The sequence below is a fragment of the Heterodontus francisci genome, chromosome 14 (genome assembly GCF_036365525.1).
Source record: "Heterodontus francisci isolate sHetFra1 chromosome 14, sHetFra1.hap1, whole genome shotgun sequence".
NCBI classification, from domain to species: domain Eukaryota; kingdom Metazoa; phylum Chordata; class Chondrichthyes; order Heterodontiformes; family Heterodontidae; genus Heterodontus; species Heterodontus francisci.
This window is the reverse complement of record NC_090384.1, coordinates 65,473,822-65,490,023: the sequence shown is the minus strand read 5'-3', so window position 1 is coordinate 65,490,023 and position 16,202 is coordinate 65,473,822. Positions and strand designations below refer to the sequence as shown.

Below are 16,202 nucleotides of genomic sequence, written 5' to 3'. Positions count from 1 at the left end.
CACTACAAGAGCTGCTATTCTTTGCAATGAATTGTTTAGTCTACATGCAATACATAATGGAGGTTCACAGTTCAGGTTATATTTGGACTTATCAAAAAAAAATACCTTATCCAAGATAAACCTGTTCAAATAGGGCATGTATCCCTGGTTAGAAACTGGTCCTTCATCATCGTCCTTAAAGTGGTTTTCCAAAGCTACTGGATTGTGAGGTACTTGCAACACTGTACAAAGACTATGAGAGAGAACCTGTTTCAATAAAATAAAAAAAAACATTAGTGGGATTTAAGGACTATCTCCTCTGTATTACAGATACAGAAAGCAGTTCTGATCTCTAATATTTGGAAAGGAAATCTCAATACAGAAATCAAACTGTCAAATCTCAAAGAATTTAACTTCAAGAAAGAAAGAACTTGCATTAATATAGTACCCTTCTTGTCCTCAAGATATTCAACAGTACTTTACAATCAACGGATTACTTTTGAAGAGCAGCTAGTATCAATGTTCCCTCTAAGCTGTGCGGTGTATGCCCACCCAGCAATGTGCCACACAGGGGACAAACAGGCCGTACACAAGCAGCATTCCCTTTACCACTCACGTGCGTGGCCATGCAGCAATCTAAAGAAACCACACAGTCCAACAGAGAGGCCATGCATGAGGGGTATTTAGAAGGAACATCAGTCAGTATTGTTAACTAGGCATATGGGGGGAGAATGACTGCCCTTGTCATCAAGGCAGCACGTAACTGAGTGGGGCATCAAGGAGTCCTAGTAAAATTGAAATCAATGGAAATTGGGGAAAAACTCTCTACTGACTGGAGTCATACCAAGCACAAAAGGAAGATAGTTGAGGTTGTTGGAGGCCAATCATCTCAGCCTGAGGACATCACTAGAGGAGTTCCTCAGGGTAGTGTACTAGGCCCAACCATCTTCAGCTGCTCCATCATAAGGTCAGAAACAGGGATGTTTGCTGATCACTGAATCTCCCACCAACATCCTGGGGTTACCATTGGCCAGAGATTTAACTTGACCAATGTCATCACACAGCAGGGTGGGAGCATTGAGGCAGAGAGGGAGTGGGTGACCACCAGGCAGTCTAAGAGAACCAGGCAGGCAGTGCAGGAGTCCCCCGAGTCTATCTTGCTTGCTAATCGGTTTTCCATTTTGGATACTGGCGAGGGCAACGGTTCCCCAGGGGAGTGCAGCCAGAGCAACGTCCGTGGCACCATGGGTGGTTCAGCTGCACAAGAGGGGAAGAAAAAGAGTGGAACTGCAATAGAGATAGGGGATTCAATAGTCAGGGGATCAGACAGGCATTTCTGCGGCAGTAAATGTGACTCCAGGATGGTGTCGTGCCTCCCTGGTGCCAGGGTCAAGGATGTCATGGAGCGGTTGTAGGACATCCTTCTGGGGGAGGGTGAACAGCTAGAGGTCATGGTCCACATTGGTACCAATGACATAAGTAGGAAAAGGGATGAGGTCCTGAAAGCAGATTTTAGGGAGTTAGAAGGAAATTAAAAAGCAGGACCTCAAGATTACTCCCAGTGCCACATGGAAATGTGCATAGGAATAGGAGGACTGATCGATTGAACATGTGGCTGGAGAATTGTTGGAGGAGGGAGGGCATCAGATTTCTGAGGCATTGGGACCGGTTCTGGAACATGTGGGACCTGTACAAGATGGATGGGCTACACCTTAACAGGACCGGAACTAATATCCTCGCAGGGAGATCTGCTAGTGCTGTTGGGCAGGGTTTAAAGTAGCTTGTCAGGGGGATGGGAACCTGAAGGGTTGCTCAAATTGGAAGGAAATAAAGCTGGGAACAGGAGGTAGAAAAGTAGCAAGCGACATTAGAAGGCAGGTGAAACAAAGGCAAGTATCAACTAGGCTTAGAATGCCGAATAATGTCAAGACAACAAGGTTAAGGACACTCTACCTGAATGCACGCAGCATTCGCAACAAGGTAGATGATTTAAAGGCACAAACAGAGGTAAATGGGTATGATCCAACTGCCATTACGGAAACGTGGCTACAGGTTGACCAAGACTGAGAACTGAATATTCAACAACATTCGACATTTAGGAAGGACAAGCAAAAAGGAAAAAGGAGGTGGCGTTGCGCTGATAATAAGGGATGGGATCAGTACATTAGTAAGGGAGGATCTCAGATCGGAAAAACAAAATATGGAATCTGCTTGGGTGGAGCTAAGAAACAGCAAGGGCAGCAAACATTGGTAGGAGTTGTTTATAGGCCACCAAACAGTAGTGGTAGTGTGGGGCATGGTATTAATCTGGAGATTAGAGAAGCATGTAGCATGGGTAATACAGTAATTGTGGGCGACGTAAATTTGCATATAGACTGGGTAAACCTAATGAGCACTAATGCTGTGCAGGACGAGTTTCTGAAATGTGTTAGGCATGGTTTTCGAGAGCAGTATGTTGAGGAACTGACTAGAGAACAGGCTATTTTAGATCTAATATTACGAAATGAGAAAGGACTAATTAATAATCTTGTTGTAAAAGAACCTTTAGGGATGAGTGACATAATATGATAATGTAAATTCTATGTTTGAAAGTGAGGTAGTTCAATCTGAAGCAAGGGGGTTAAATTTGAACAAAGGAAATTATGAAGGTATGGGGGGCAAATTGGCTCAAGTGGATTGGGAAAATACATTAAAATGGTATGACACTACATAGGTAATGGATAGTCTTCAAAGAATTATTACATAGTTTACAGCAATTATACATTCCTTTAAGGCACAAAAACCCCAAAAGTAAAGGCAGTCAACCGTGGCTAACAAAGGAAGTTAAGGATTGTATAAGATTAAAAGAAACGGCCTATAAAGTTGCCAGAAATAGTAGCAAACCGGAGGATTGGGAGGATTTTAGAATACAGCAAAGGAAGACAAAGAAACTGATAAAGCAAGGGAGAATAGAATATGAATGCAAACAAGCAAAAAGCATTAAAACAGAATGTAAAAGCTTCTATATGTACGCAAAAAGGAAACATTTGGCTAAGACAAATGTGGGCCCATTACAGGCAGAGTCAGGAGAATTTATAATGGGAAATATAGAAATGGTTGAGAAGCTAAATGATTACTTTGTGTCTGTCTTCACTAAGGAACAAACAGGAAATCTCCCAGAATTAGAGATCCACGGGACTAGAGAGATTGAGGAATTGAAGGAAATTATTAGTAAGAGGGTTATATTGGAGAAATTAATGAAGTTGAAGGTTGATGAGTCCCCAGGACCTGATATTCTACAGCCCAGAGTGCTGAAAGAGGTAGCTTATGGAGATAGTGGATGCATTGGCGATCATCTTCCAAAATTCTATAGTTTCTGGAACGGTTCCTGCAGATTGGAAGGTTGAAAATGTCACCCCAATATTTAAGAAGGGAGGGAGAGAGAAAACAGGGAATTACAGACTTGTTGGCCTTACATCAGTAGCAGGGAAAATGCTAGAATCTATTCTGAAGGATGCGATAAATGGATCCTTGAATAATAATCTGATGGGGCATAGACAACATGGATTTAAGAATGAGAAATCATGTTTGACGAACCTGTTGGAGTTTTTTGAGGATGTTACTAGTAGAATTGATAAAGTGGAGTCAGTGGATGTAGTATACTTGGATTTTCAGAAGGCTTTCGATAAAGTCCCCCACAGGAGATTGGTTAACAAAATCAAAGCACATGGGATAGGAGGTAATATACTGGCATGGATTAAGGATTGGTTAACAGGCAGAACACAGAGTGTAGAAATAAATGGGTCATTCACACATTGGCAGGTGGTGACTAGTAGGGTACTGCAAGGATCAGTACTTGGGCCCCAGCTGTTCAGAATATACATCAATGTTTTGGATGTGAGGACCAAATGTAATATTTCCAAGATTGCGGATGACACAAAACTAGGTGGGAATGTGTGTTGTGAGGAAGATGCAAAGTGGCTTCAAGGGGATTTAGACAGACTTAGTGAGTGGGCAAGAACATGGCAGATGGAATATAACATGGAAAAATGTGAGGTTATCCATTTTGGTAGGAGGAACAGATGTGCAGAGTATTTCTTAAATGGTAAGAGATTAGAAAGTGTAGATGTATAAAGGGACCTGGGTGTCCTTGTCAAGAAGTCACTGAAAGTTAACATGCAGGTGCAGCAAGAAATTAGGAAGGCTAATGGTATGTTAGCCTTTATCGCAAGAGGATTTGAGTACAGGAGTAGTGAAGTCTTGTTTCAATTGTATAGAACCTTGGTTAGACCGCACCTGGAGTAGTGTGTGCAGTTTTAGTTCCTTTACCTTAGGAAGGATATTATTGCCATAGATGGAGTGCAACAAAGGTTCACCAGACTTGTTCCTGGGATGGGGGGACTGTCCTATGAAGAGAGATTGGGGAAACTGGGTCTGTATTCTCTAGAGTTTCGATGAATGAGAGGTGATCTCATCAAAACCTATAAAATACTTAAAGGGATAGACAGGGTAGATGCAGCTAAGATGTTTTCCCTGGTTGGGGAGTCTAGAACCAGGGGACATGATTTCAAAATAAGGGGGAAGCCACTTAGGCCAGAGATGAGGAGAAATTTCTTTACTCAGCGGGTTGTGAATCTTTGGCATTCGCGACCCCAGAGGGCAGTGGAAGCTCAGTCATTGAGTATGTTTAAAGCAGAGATTGATAGATTTCTAAATACCAATGAAAGACCTGTTTCCCCTAGCGGAGCGGTCAATTACCAGGGGGCACAGATTTAAGGTGATTGGTAGAAGGATTGGAGGGGACATGAGAAAAAACCTTTTCACCCAGAGGATGGTGGGTGTCTGGAATTCACTGGCAGGAACTGTGATGGAGGCAGAAACCCTCAATTCTTTTAAAAGGTACCTGGACATGCACCTGAAGTGCTGTAACCTGTAAGGCTATGGACCAGGTGCTGGAAGATGTGATTAGATAGGGCGGCTAGTTTATTCGGTCGGTACGGACACGACAGGCTGAATTGCCTCCTTCTGTGCCGTAATTTTTCTATGGTTCTCAGGTTCTATAAAGGGATATGGATATAGTGTAGGAAAAAGGCATTGAAGTGGATGATCAGCCATGATTGGATTGAATGGCCAAGGCTCGATGGGCTGAATGGCCTACTACTGCTCCTATGTTCCCTGTGGAGCTCAATTAAAAAAAAAATTTGTTAGAAATTTATCAATTTAAGAACCAAAGTGGCCATTTATAAACACACAAAACAATTCAACATTTTCTATCCATAGACTACAAATAAATGTTTGCCATACTACATTTTTGTGGGTTCTGGATGATTTTCTACCTTTATTCTGGCTAAAGTGCACTTGTTTAATAGAGAACTGTAAACCTTCAACATAGAAACTGAGGAAAGTACGCCATGGAAAATAATTCAGTCCCAAAGACACCCAATCGCCCACTCTTTCAAATATCTATCTAATTTTCCCTGAACCTTTTCCATATTATCTGCCACCACTGTCTTCCTGCTCATTCCATTCCATATGCAATTATCTTCTGCATAAAATAGTTACATCTAAACGGTCTGTGCACCTGGTCCCCTGGCTTTAGAGCTTGTGGCAATCAGAAGTGTACCATCAAACTTCAAGAATTTTTGAATATCCCACCTGAATCTTTTTTTCTCCAGAGTTTGTAAAGATTACCACAAATCAGAAGGTTAAGAGCCCATTTCAACAGTTGGGCAAAATTCAGAATAGCAACTAGACTTTTCTTGGGCTGCAGGATGCCACCAGAACATTGTTACACTGAAACTGAGAACGATGAACAGGAAATAGCAAGAGGCACAGAGAAACAAACAAAACCAAAATGATGCTACATATTGGATTACACTCAGGAACAAAATGATTTGCACCACACAAGTGTGCAGTTTTACAGAGTTTCATAAATAATGTTTAGGAAACAAAGATTATCCAGTAAATTTTTATTGGATTTACTACAAATCAGTAAAATATGACTACGAATTTTTAACAACTGCCCTCACCATCATTGGTTTGGTGGGTGAGGGAGCAAGGTGCAGGGGGAATGTCAGCCAGGGTTCCTACTCCTGATCACTATCCATTAACACATATTGGAAAGTGCTGATCTGGGCAAGATTGGACATGGCTATATTGTGGCTCTATGGCTGAATACCCAGCTGCCATTCAGTCTAGGCTCACATGAGGATTGGCATGTTGGGTGAAGTGTCAGAGAGCTGCCAGCACATGTGGAATGCTACATATCCCAGCAAGAGATGGCACCTTCACTGGGGGGGGCGGGGGGGGGTTGCTGCGGAGGAATCAAATACTGATTTTTAATATATTGGCCTGGATTTCAAAATCAACAGGGTTTTCACATCTGATTATTGTTCAATGATTCCCACTGGAACATGTCTGTGAACATCTGTTAAGCACAGAATTAGGCTAAGCTGTAAACTCAATCACTGCCTCCCCCCCATCGCACCCAAAAGTACCCTCCTCACAATATCGTCGAATAATCACACTCACTGTCAAAACTTATACATATAACTTGTATTTGTATTGTGCCTTCAGCATAACACAATCCTTAAGTACTTCACAGGAGTGCAATCAGATGAATAGTGACATCCAGACAAAGGAGGAGATGATAGGGCAGGTGATTAAAACCTTGGTCAAAGAGGTAAGTTTTAATAAACGTCTTAAAAGGAAGAGCAATGGGCAGATAGGTTTAGGGAGAGAATTGCAGAGTTTAGAGCCTAGGTAGCCGAACGCATGGTCACCAATAATGGAATGATGGAAGTAGGAGATGCACAAGAGGCCGAACTGGAAGAACACAGAGGCTCAGAGGGTTGCAGGGCTAGAGGAAGTTACAGATGTCGAGTGTGGCAAATTATGGAGGGATTTGAATGTGAGCATAAGAAATATGAAAATCAAGGCATTGATGGACCAGGAACCAATGTAGGGCAGCAAGCACAGGGAGAATAGCTGAACAGACAGTGAGAGTTAGGATACTGGCACCAGAGTTTTGGATGAACTCAAGTTTATGGAGTGTGGAAGATGAGAGGCCACCCTGGAAAGCACTGGAATAGTCTGGAGGTAACATAAGCATGGCTAAGGGTTTCAGCAGAGGTGGAGACGGGAGATATTCCATAGGTGCAAGTAGGCAGTCTTTGTGTTGGAGAGGATATGGGCTCAAAATCTCATCTCAGGGTGAGATAGGACGCTGAGGCTATGAAGAGTCTGGATCAGCCAGAGAAAGTGGCAAGTGAGGGAATGGAATCGATGGCAAGAGAATAAACTTTAGTCTTCCTGGTGTTTAACTGGAGGAAATTTCCGCTCATCTGACACTGGATATCAGACAAGCAGTCTGACAACACAGAGGTAATAGAGGAGTTGAGAGAAGTGGTGAGTGTCATCAGTGTACATGTGGAACCAGACATGTCTTCGGATATTGTAACTGAGGTGGCAGCACACAGATGAGAAATAGAAGGGACCAAGGGCAGATCCACTGGGGACTCCAGAGGTAATGTTGTGGAGGTGGGAAGAGAAGCCATTGCAGAAGATTTTCTGGCTACTACTGGATAGATAAGAATGGAACCAGGCAAGGGCAGTCCCACCCAGCTGGCCAATGTAAGGGAGAGGAGAATGGCATGGTCAAACATGTCAAATGTTGCAGACAGGTTGAGAAGTATGAGGATGAATAGCACACCATGGTGACAGCAACAATGGATGTAACTGTAACTTTGATTAGGGCTGTTTCAGTGTTGTCAGGTGGAAACCTGATTGAAGAAGTTCAGTTGTGGGAAAGATGGACAACATTTGGAAGCTGATAACATGTTCAAGGATTTGAGAGGGAAGGGAGGTTGGTGTTAGGTCAGTAGTTTGCAAGGACAGCAGAGTCAAGGATGGGTTTTTTGAGGGGGGGGATTGATGACCGCAGAACTGAAAGGGAGGGGGACCGTACTGAGGAGGGCATCATTTACAATGTCAGCTGGTGTGGGAGCCAGGAAAGAGAAGCTGGGTAGTCAACAGTTTAATTGAAATGGGGTTGAGAAAGCAGGAGATGGGCATCATGGACAAGATGCTTGGAGAGGGCATGAACGGAGATAGGAGAAAAGAAAAGAGAAAGATGAGAGTCAGGGGGAACCTTGGAGGAAGCATAGATTGGTGGGCTGGGGAAGGGAGGGAAAGCAGCAAAGACAGCTGTAAGGGTGGACTCAATCTTAATGAGCATCTTGCATGTTGTTGGAGCTGAAGGGCAGGGGAGTGTGGTTTAAGGAGATGGTTTGAAGTGGAGAAAGAAAGCCAGTGGCTATGCTTGCATTCCAAGATGATCCTGATGTAGTGAGCAATTTTGCAGTGGAGAGCAGAACCTGGGCATGACTTGATGTAGTCCAGCTGGTTCTGGCAATGAGTGGCTAAACCTGTTATATGCCATAAACATTCAAATCTGCATCCCTTGAGCTTAAGATGGGGAAAGTATCAAGGGGAACAACAAAGTCGAGACAGTTTCAGGATTTTACTGGGGACCAGGCCAACAAAAGTGGAAGTGAAGACGTGATTGAGCCGATCAGCAGCTCATACATGCATCAAAAAGGCCACTCAAACAAGGTACCAGAGGGAACCAGCACCTGTCTCTTCTTTTAGAAGAGAAGATAAAAGCAAATTAAAGAAAACAGAAAAAAATCAACTTAAGTTAGTTACAAACACATTTGTGGCCTTGTGTTTATAAATGGCAGCTATCCTGTTTAGGGAAACATAGTTTCACACAGTGTTTTTAATAAATACAGCTACAATAGTATTTTTCAACCACATTTCAACCAAATGCAGTCATCATTTCAACAATGCAGAATTTACACACAGAACCCTTCTGAAAATCTCCCATTAGCGTTTGAATCACTCATTTTCTTGGATTCAAGTTATCACAACGGCGACCTTTATTGCGTGGAGGAGTCAAAAGATGCCTGTTTAAGCTTAGCGCTTTGATAATTTTAAATTCAGCCTTCCAAGGCCAGTGTGAAGGATCTTTCATACAAGGAGAGTTTTATCTTAACAGCAGTACAAATAATGTTATATCTTTTCTGTAATTTATTTGTGATACTTAAAGGGGAAGGCTTTAAAAACCACTGAATATGTTACTTTTAGTATCCTTGATTTCTACTTTAAGTTTTTTTTAAAATCAAGTGCTGATAATATTAGTGATGCACCAGCAAGCAAAGATTAATGCTAAAAGCATAAAGAAGCTATACATAGCCCTTAACACAGGGCATTTTACAATCTTTTGCTTCCAGTGTGACATGAATAGGGTAGAGCTTGAGGAAGTAAGTTATTCTGGTCAATGTGCACATTAGGATAAAGTTGAAAAGACAAATATTATGGAACTAGTTATCACAGAGTGGTTGGAACAGAATCACAGCTGCATTTAAAGGAAGGCTAGATAAGTACATGAGGGAGAAAAGAATAGGTTTTGTTGATAGAGTCAGATGTATTAAAGCTGGGCAGAAGCTTGTGTGAAGCATAAGCACTGGCAGAAATCTGTTGATCTCTTTTCCATGCAGTAAAATTCTATGTAATTCAATGGTGATTATTACTCCTTCCATTTGGTTTCCACAATTCAAGAATCATCTCCAATTTATAGCTGTACCATCTGACATTGTAGCCAACAATTATCATTTAAATAGTAGACGGTAACAAAGAAAATAAAGAGCTTTCTGGTGTACTTTTTTCAAAAGAAACTGAAGGCAAGATGCATTAAAATTTCCATTTAATTTTTTAAAAAGGTAAAATAGAAGCTAGGTTAAACTCAGTACAGTTTACGTCATAAATTCAGTGACTTCTGCCTACCAGTGTTTTGATTTAGACCTGCAACTTTATTGTATTATTCCTGATGAATGTTGCAAGCCAATATATTTAATACAGGTTGGCTGTGACATATTTCAAAATCTAGTTAAAACATTCTCAATGTAATTAATGTTCTGTTTGCATTTATTTAGCATTATAACCTGAGAGCAATATTGATAAACATGCACAAATTTAACAGCCTGAACATTTTAAAATCTCAACCATTTTCTTCCTATAATTTTATTTCTGTCATAACCAGTCTGTATAAATATTTCCTAATACAATAATGTAGCAAGCCTAAACCAAAATTCTGGTTAGCAGAAGAAAGTGGCTTTTACAACATATATGTTGCACTGAGTGCAAGATGGATTACACCTAATAGGCATGGAATTCCAACCTTTAACATCAAGTATATAGTAACTGATTTACATAAGAACAGGAGTCGGCCATTCAGCCAATCGAGCCTGCTCAATACGATCATGGCTGATCTTCCACTTCAATGCCTTCTTCCCACACTATCCCCATATCCCTTCATGTCATTGGTATTTAGAAATATGTCAATCTCTACTTTAAACATACTCAATGTCTGAGCTATCACAGCCCTCTGGGGTAGAGAATGCCAAAGATTCACAACCCTCTGAGTAAAAAAATTTCTCCTCATTTCAGTCCTAAGTGGCTTCCCCCTTATTTTGAAATTGTGTCCCCTGGTTCTAGACTCCCCAACCAGGGGAAACATCTTACCTGCATCTACCCTGTCTATCCCTTTAAGTATTTTGTAGGTTTCAATGAGATCACCTCTCATTCTTTGAAACTCTAGAGAATACAGGCCCAGTTTCCCCAATCTCTCTTCATAGGACAGTCCCGCCATCCCAGGAACAAGTCTGATGAACCTTTGTTGCACTCCATCTATGGCAATAATATCCTTCCTAAGGTAAGGGAACTAAAACTGCACACAGTACTCCAGGTGCAGTCTAACCAAGGTTCTATACAATTGAAGGAAGACTTCACTACTCCTGTACTCATATACTCCTGCGATAAAGGCTAACATACCATTAGCCTTCCTAATTGCTTGCTGCACCTGCATGTTAGCTTTCAGTGACTTCTTGACAAGGACACCCAGGTCCCTTTGTACATCTAGACTTAATCTCTTACCATTTAAGAAATACTCTGCACATCTATTCCTCCTACCAAAGTGGATAACCTCACATTTTTCCACATTATATTCCATCTGCTTTGTTCTTGCCGACATCACTACATCTGTCCAAATCCCTTGAAGCCACCTTGCATCTTCCTCAACACACATTCTCACCTAGTTTTGTGTCATCCACAAACTTGGAAATACTACATTTGGTCCCCACATCCAAATCATTGATTATATATTGTGAACAGCTGGGACCCCAAGTACCGATCCTTGCGGTACCCTACTAGTCACAGCCTGCCAACGCGAGAATTACCCGTTTAATCTTACTCTCTGTTTTCTGCCTGTTAACCAATCCTTAATCCATGCCAGTATATTACCTCCTATCCCATGTGCTTTAATTTTACTAACCAATCTCCTGTAGGGGACTTTATCGAAAGCCTTCTGAAAGTCTAGGTATACTACATCCACTGACTCCCCTTTATCAATTCTGTAACATCCTCAAAAAATTCAAACATGTTTGTCAAACATGATTTCCCATTCATAAATCCATGTTGTCTATGCCCATCAGATCAGTATTATCCAAGTGTCCATTTTTTTCATCCTTTAGAATAGATCCTAGCATTTTCCCTACTATCGATGTACAGTTAACAGGTATGTAGTTCCCTGTTTTCTCTCTCCCTCCCTTCTTAAATAGTGGGGTGACATTTGCAACCTTCCAATCTGCAGGAACCATTCCAGAAACTATAGAATTTTGGAAGATGGTCACCAATGCATCCACTATCTCCATAGCTACCTCTTTCAGCACTCTGGGATGTAGAATATCAGGTCCTGGGGATTCATCAACCTTCAGCCCCATTAATTTCTCCAATACAACCTTCTTACTAATACTAATTTCTTTCAATTCCTCAATCTCCTTTGTCCCTTGGATCTCTAATTCTGGGAGATTTCTTGTATCTTCCTCAGTGAAGACAGGCACAAAGTAATCATTTAGCTTCTCTGCCATTTCCCTATTCCCCATTTTAAATTCTCCTGAATCTGCCTGTAATGGACCCACATTTATCTTAGCCAAATGTTTCCTTTTTATGTACCTATAGAAGCTTTTACAGTCTGTTTTTATGTTTTTTGCTAGTTTACATTCATATTCTATTCTCCCTTTATCAGTTTCTTCGTCCTCCTTTGCTGTATTCCAAATTCTCCCAATCCTCACGTTAACTACTATTTCTAGCAACTTTATAAGACTTTTCTTTTAATCTTATACAATCCTTAACTTCCTTTGTATTCCACAGCTGACTACCTTTTCTTTTGGGTTTTTTGTGCCTTGAAGGAATGTATAGTTGCTGTAAACTATGTAATAATTCTTTAAAGACTATCCATTGCCTATATGAGAAAGCAACATGAGCATAACAAGACTCAATACCAAACAGATTTACACCATCAATTGCTGATTCATGGCTGTACAACTTGGCATTGGATTTCAGACTGTAGCAATCCGACACAGTGACATTATACCACAGAACCAAAGAAGTTTACAACACAGCAGAAGACCAGTTTACCAATCATGTTAGTCAGAGCTTTTCTCGAACAATCCAAAATTAAAACCCATGATCTTATTCTATTCCTGATAGTCCTTTACCTTCTTCTGCTTCAAATATTAATCTACCTTTCCCTTAAAAGTCATAATAGTCTCTCCCTTAGCTCCTCCCTTTGGAAAAGTATTCACTGTTCCAACAACTCCCTGCGTAAAGAAATAGTTCCTAACCTCTGTCCTCACTGTGGCCACTTTAAATTGATCATCCAACTTGACTGACACTCGAAACATAGAAAATAGCATTTGCTTATTCACCCTATCAAAAAGGCTTCATTTGAAAAAAAACTCTTATTAAATCTCCTCTAAGCTGTTTCTACTGCAATGAAAATAGTCCCAGAATATCAAGTTTCTCCTCATAACCATAGTCTCCTACCTTAATATCAAGCTAGAGAACCAACATAGTCAACAATCTATTGCTTTGTCATTTATGCAATTGGCCTCCCAAATCTGCACAATGGCCTAAGCATTGCTTTGTATAATTTTATTACTTTATTTCTCTTGTACTCTTATGTCCCAACTTATAAAGTGCGATTAGCCTTTTTAATGGCGTCACCTCTCAAACACTCACTTTCAGAGATGATACAGCATTTGAATTTCTAGAAATACAGCCTCTTTCCATTTAGTGTATACTCCCATACTTTTTTTTTTCTCCCAAAATAGAGCTCAACACTTTTCCACTTTAAATTGTATCTGCCACCTACCTGCCCATTCGGCTAGATCAGGGGTCAGCAACCTTTTCTACCCAAAGAGCTTTTATATAGAAAAACAGCCAAAAATAAAAACTATTGGTAGCCACATGAAATTTTGGCATTTCTAAACCAAATACTTGGCAAATTGCCAGGTGTCTCTGGTAAAATGCATAATTTGCATATATAATAAATTCAACACATGCATTTTATTTATGTATCAATAGAGGAAAATAATAAAATTAAAACAGACCTAACTCTGAATTATTGCACTTTTTGACTTTGACCACAATTTTGTCAGTCATCATCTTTAAAACAAACTCTCACTTAAGATGAGTAGAATTAAGAATTTTTCCAGCTATTGATTCTCATGATAAAAAAAATTCTGGGATTAGAATAGTTGGGTGTTGGATGGTCAGCACAGACACAATGGGCCGAAGGGCCTGTTTCTGTGCTGTATGACTCTATGACACATTCAGGATAATTTATCGTCTCAGCTACATTAGAAATAATAATGGTCGAAACCATAACACCTATTCCTCGAAGCAAAGGCATTATCAATAATCATGCTGTAGCTATATCACTCTCAGGTTTATTTAGAACACAATGATGTTTTTGTCAAAATAATCATTTGAAACCAGAAAGCGCAGCATAATGATTAGCTTCTAATTCTCACACTTTCCTTGACTTAAATTTTTTTCAGGCTTTTTTTGAATGTTAATGTGATCCAACTGGAAAAGGTTGAGAGCCACAAACGAGATGTTAAAGAGCTGCATGCCCCTGACTAGGTGTCGATGTCACCCTAAACAGTCCTCCTTGCCGTTCATGTCATCAAAACAATTCGATAACCTGCTTCCTATGTCCAAAGCCAAATCATCTATATACTGTGAAGCCTGCACTGACCCCTACAGTAAACCATTTCCAACCCTTCTCCAAAGCAAGGAACACCTACTAGCTTTATCTCTTCCTCTGCCCTCCATCCACCACACCCCAATTTTCTAACCATACTGTTACTCTTAATTTATAGGACCAAATTTTTGTAGCAAACCTCATCTGAATGAATGCTTTCTGAAAATCATATGCACTACATTTACTGAATTACCTTTATCCATATAACTGATCACTTCTTTAAAAAACACAAATTTATCAAGTGTGACATGTTTTTAACAGATTCATGCTGACGGCCATTGATTTAACTGTATTTCTAAATGCTCAGTAAATTTATCTTAATTTCTGTCAACACTTCATAAACAGGCAAGGACTTATCCACCCTGATAGGTGAACTATCCCGCTTCATCCTTCCAGATTTGTCTGCAGCCTTTAACAGGGCTGACCACACCAACCTCCTCCAATGCCTTGCCACCAACGTCCAGCTCGGTGGGACTGCACTCACCCAATTCCTTTCTCATCTTTCCAGATGCAATCAGAGACTCACCTGCAATGGCTATTCTTCCTGTTCCCATTCAGTTACCTCTGGTGTCCCCCAAGGATCTATCTTTGGCCTCCTCTTATTTCTCAACTACATGTTGCTCCTCAGTAACACGACAGTGTCAGTTTCCACATATACAGCGACCACACCTAGTCCTACCTCACCACGTCTCTCGACCCCTCCACTTTCGGTAAATTGTCAGACTGCTTGTCCAACACCCAGTACTGGATAATGAGCAGAAATTACCTCCAACTACATGTTGGGAAGACACAAATCATTGTTTTCGGTTTCCGCCATTAACTCTGTTCTCTAGCCATCGATTCCATCCATCTCCCTGGTAACTGTCTGAGGCTGAATCAGACTGTTCACAACCTTGGTGTAATTTTTTGACTCCAAGATGAGCTTCCAACCACATACCTACACCATCACTAAGACTACCTATTTCCTCCTCCATAATATCACCAAACCACCCCCCTGCCTCAGCTTGTCTGCTGCTGAAACTTTCCACCATGCTTGTTACCTCTAGATTTGACTATTCTAATGCACTCTTGGCCGACCTCCCACATTCTATCCTCCGTAAACATGAGGTCATCCAAAATTCTGTTGCCCATGCCCTAACCTGTACCAAGTTGCGTTCACCCATCACCCGTGCTCACATACACTGGCTTCCGGTTAAGCAACGCTTCAATTTAAAAATTCTCATCCTTGTTTTCAAATTGCACTAAGGTCTCACCCATCCTTATCTCTGTAATCTCCGCCAACCCCACAACCCTCCGAGATCTCTGTGCACCTCCAATTCTTATCTCTTGGGCATCCTTAATTTTAATCACTCCATCATTGGCAACCGTGCCTTTAACTGCCAAGGCCCAAAGTTCTGGAATTTCCTCTATAAACCTCTCCGCCTCTCTATCTTCCTTTAAGGCACTCCTTAAAACCTACCTCTTACACCAAGCATTTTATCATCTGCCCTAGTATCTCATGTGGCTTGCTGTCAACTTTTGTTTGATACCACGTTGGGACTTTTATTAAGTTAAAGGTGCTATATAAATCCAAATTGTTGCTGTTGACTTCTAGTACCGCTTTTTAAAAAGCACTCACTTATCTAGAGCTGTCTAACAATTGTTCCACACACATCAATCTAAATGTCAGACGAGGGGTAAGTAATTAGCTTCAAATATTTTGTGAGCTGGCTGTCCTAACATAGGGGGCAATTTATGTTTACAGGTACCTTGTACAAGGTAGTGCTAAAATTATTTTAGTATTTATGCCTGTTTGCACTCATGGTATAGCTTCATAAATGAAGAATGGTCAGTTGGATGCAGTAGCACAGCATCCATTATTTGTGGAATGGTATAGCAATACAACAAAGTATGGATGGGAAGAAAAATAAAATCCACATGTGGCAGTATTCAGGCAGTTAAAAAAAAAACCTCCAAATGGATTAACCAAAAAAATTTTGAAGCTCAAATTTCCCAACAAAATTAATGTACATCACTCTCAGTACACAAACAGTGAGTTCAACAAATCCTCAACAATTCTAATTTTTTAGTTAATGGA

General features: G+C 40.7%; 1 protein-coding gene across 1 annotated transcript in view; it reads right to left on the bottom strand.

Annotated features, from left to right (window-relative positions):
- swap70b (switching B cell complex subunit SWAP70b) overlaps positions 1 to 16,202 on the bottom strand; it is a 155,072-nt gene that overhangs the window by 136,353 nt on the left and 2,517 nt on the right. The window contains exon 2 of the mRNA XM_068046386.1: positions 106 to 246. Coding sequence (XP_067902487.1) covers positions 106 to 246 — 141 coding nt within the window. The remainder of the gene's footprint in view (positions 1 to 105; positions 247 to 16,202) is intronic.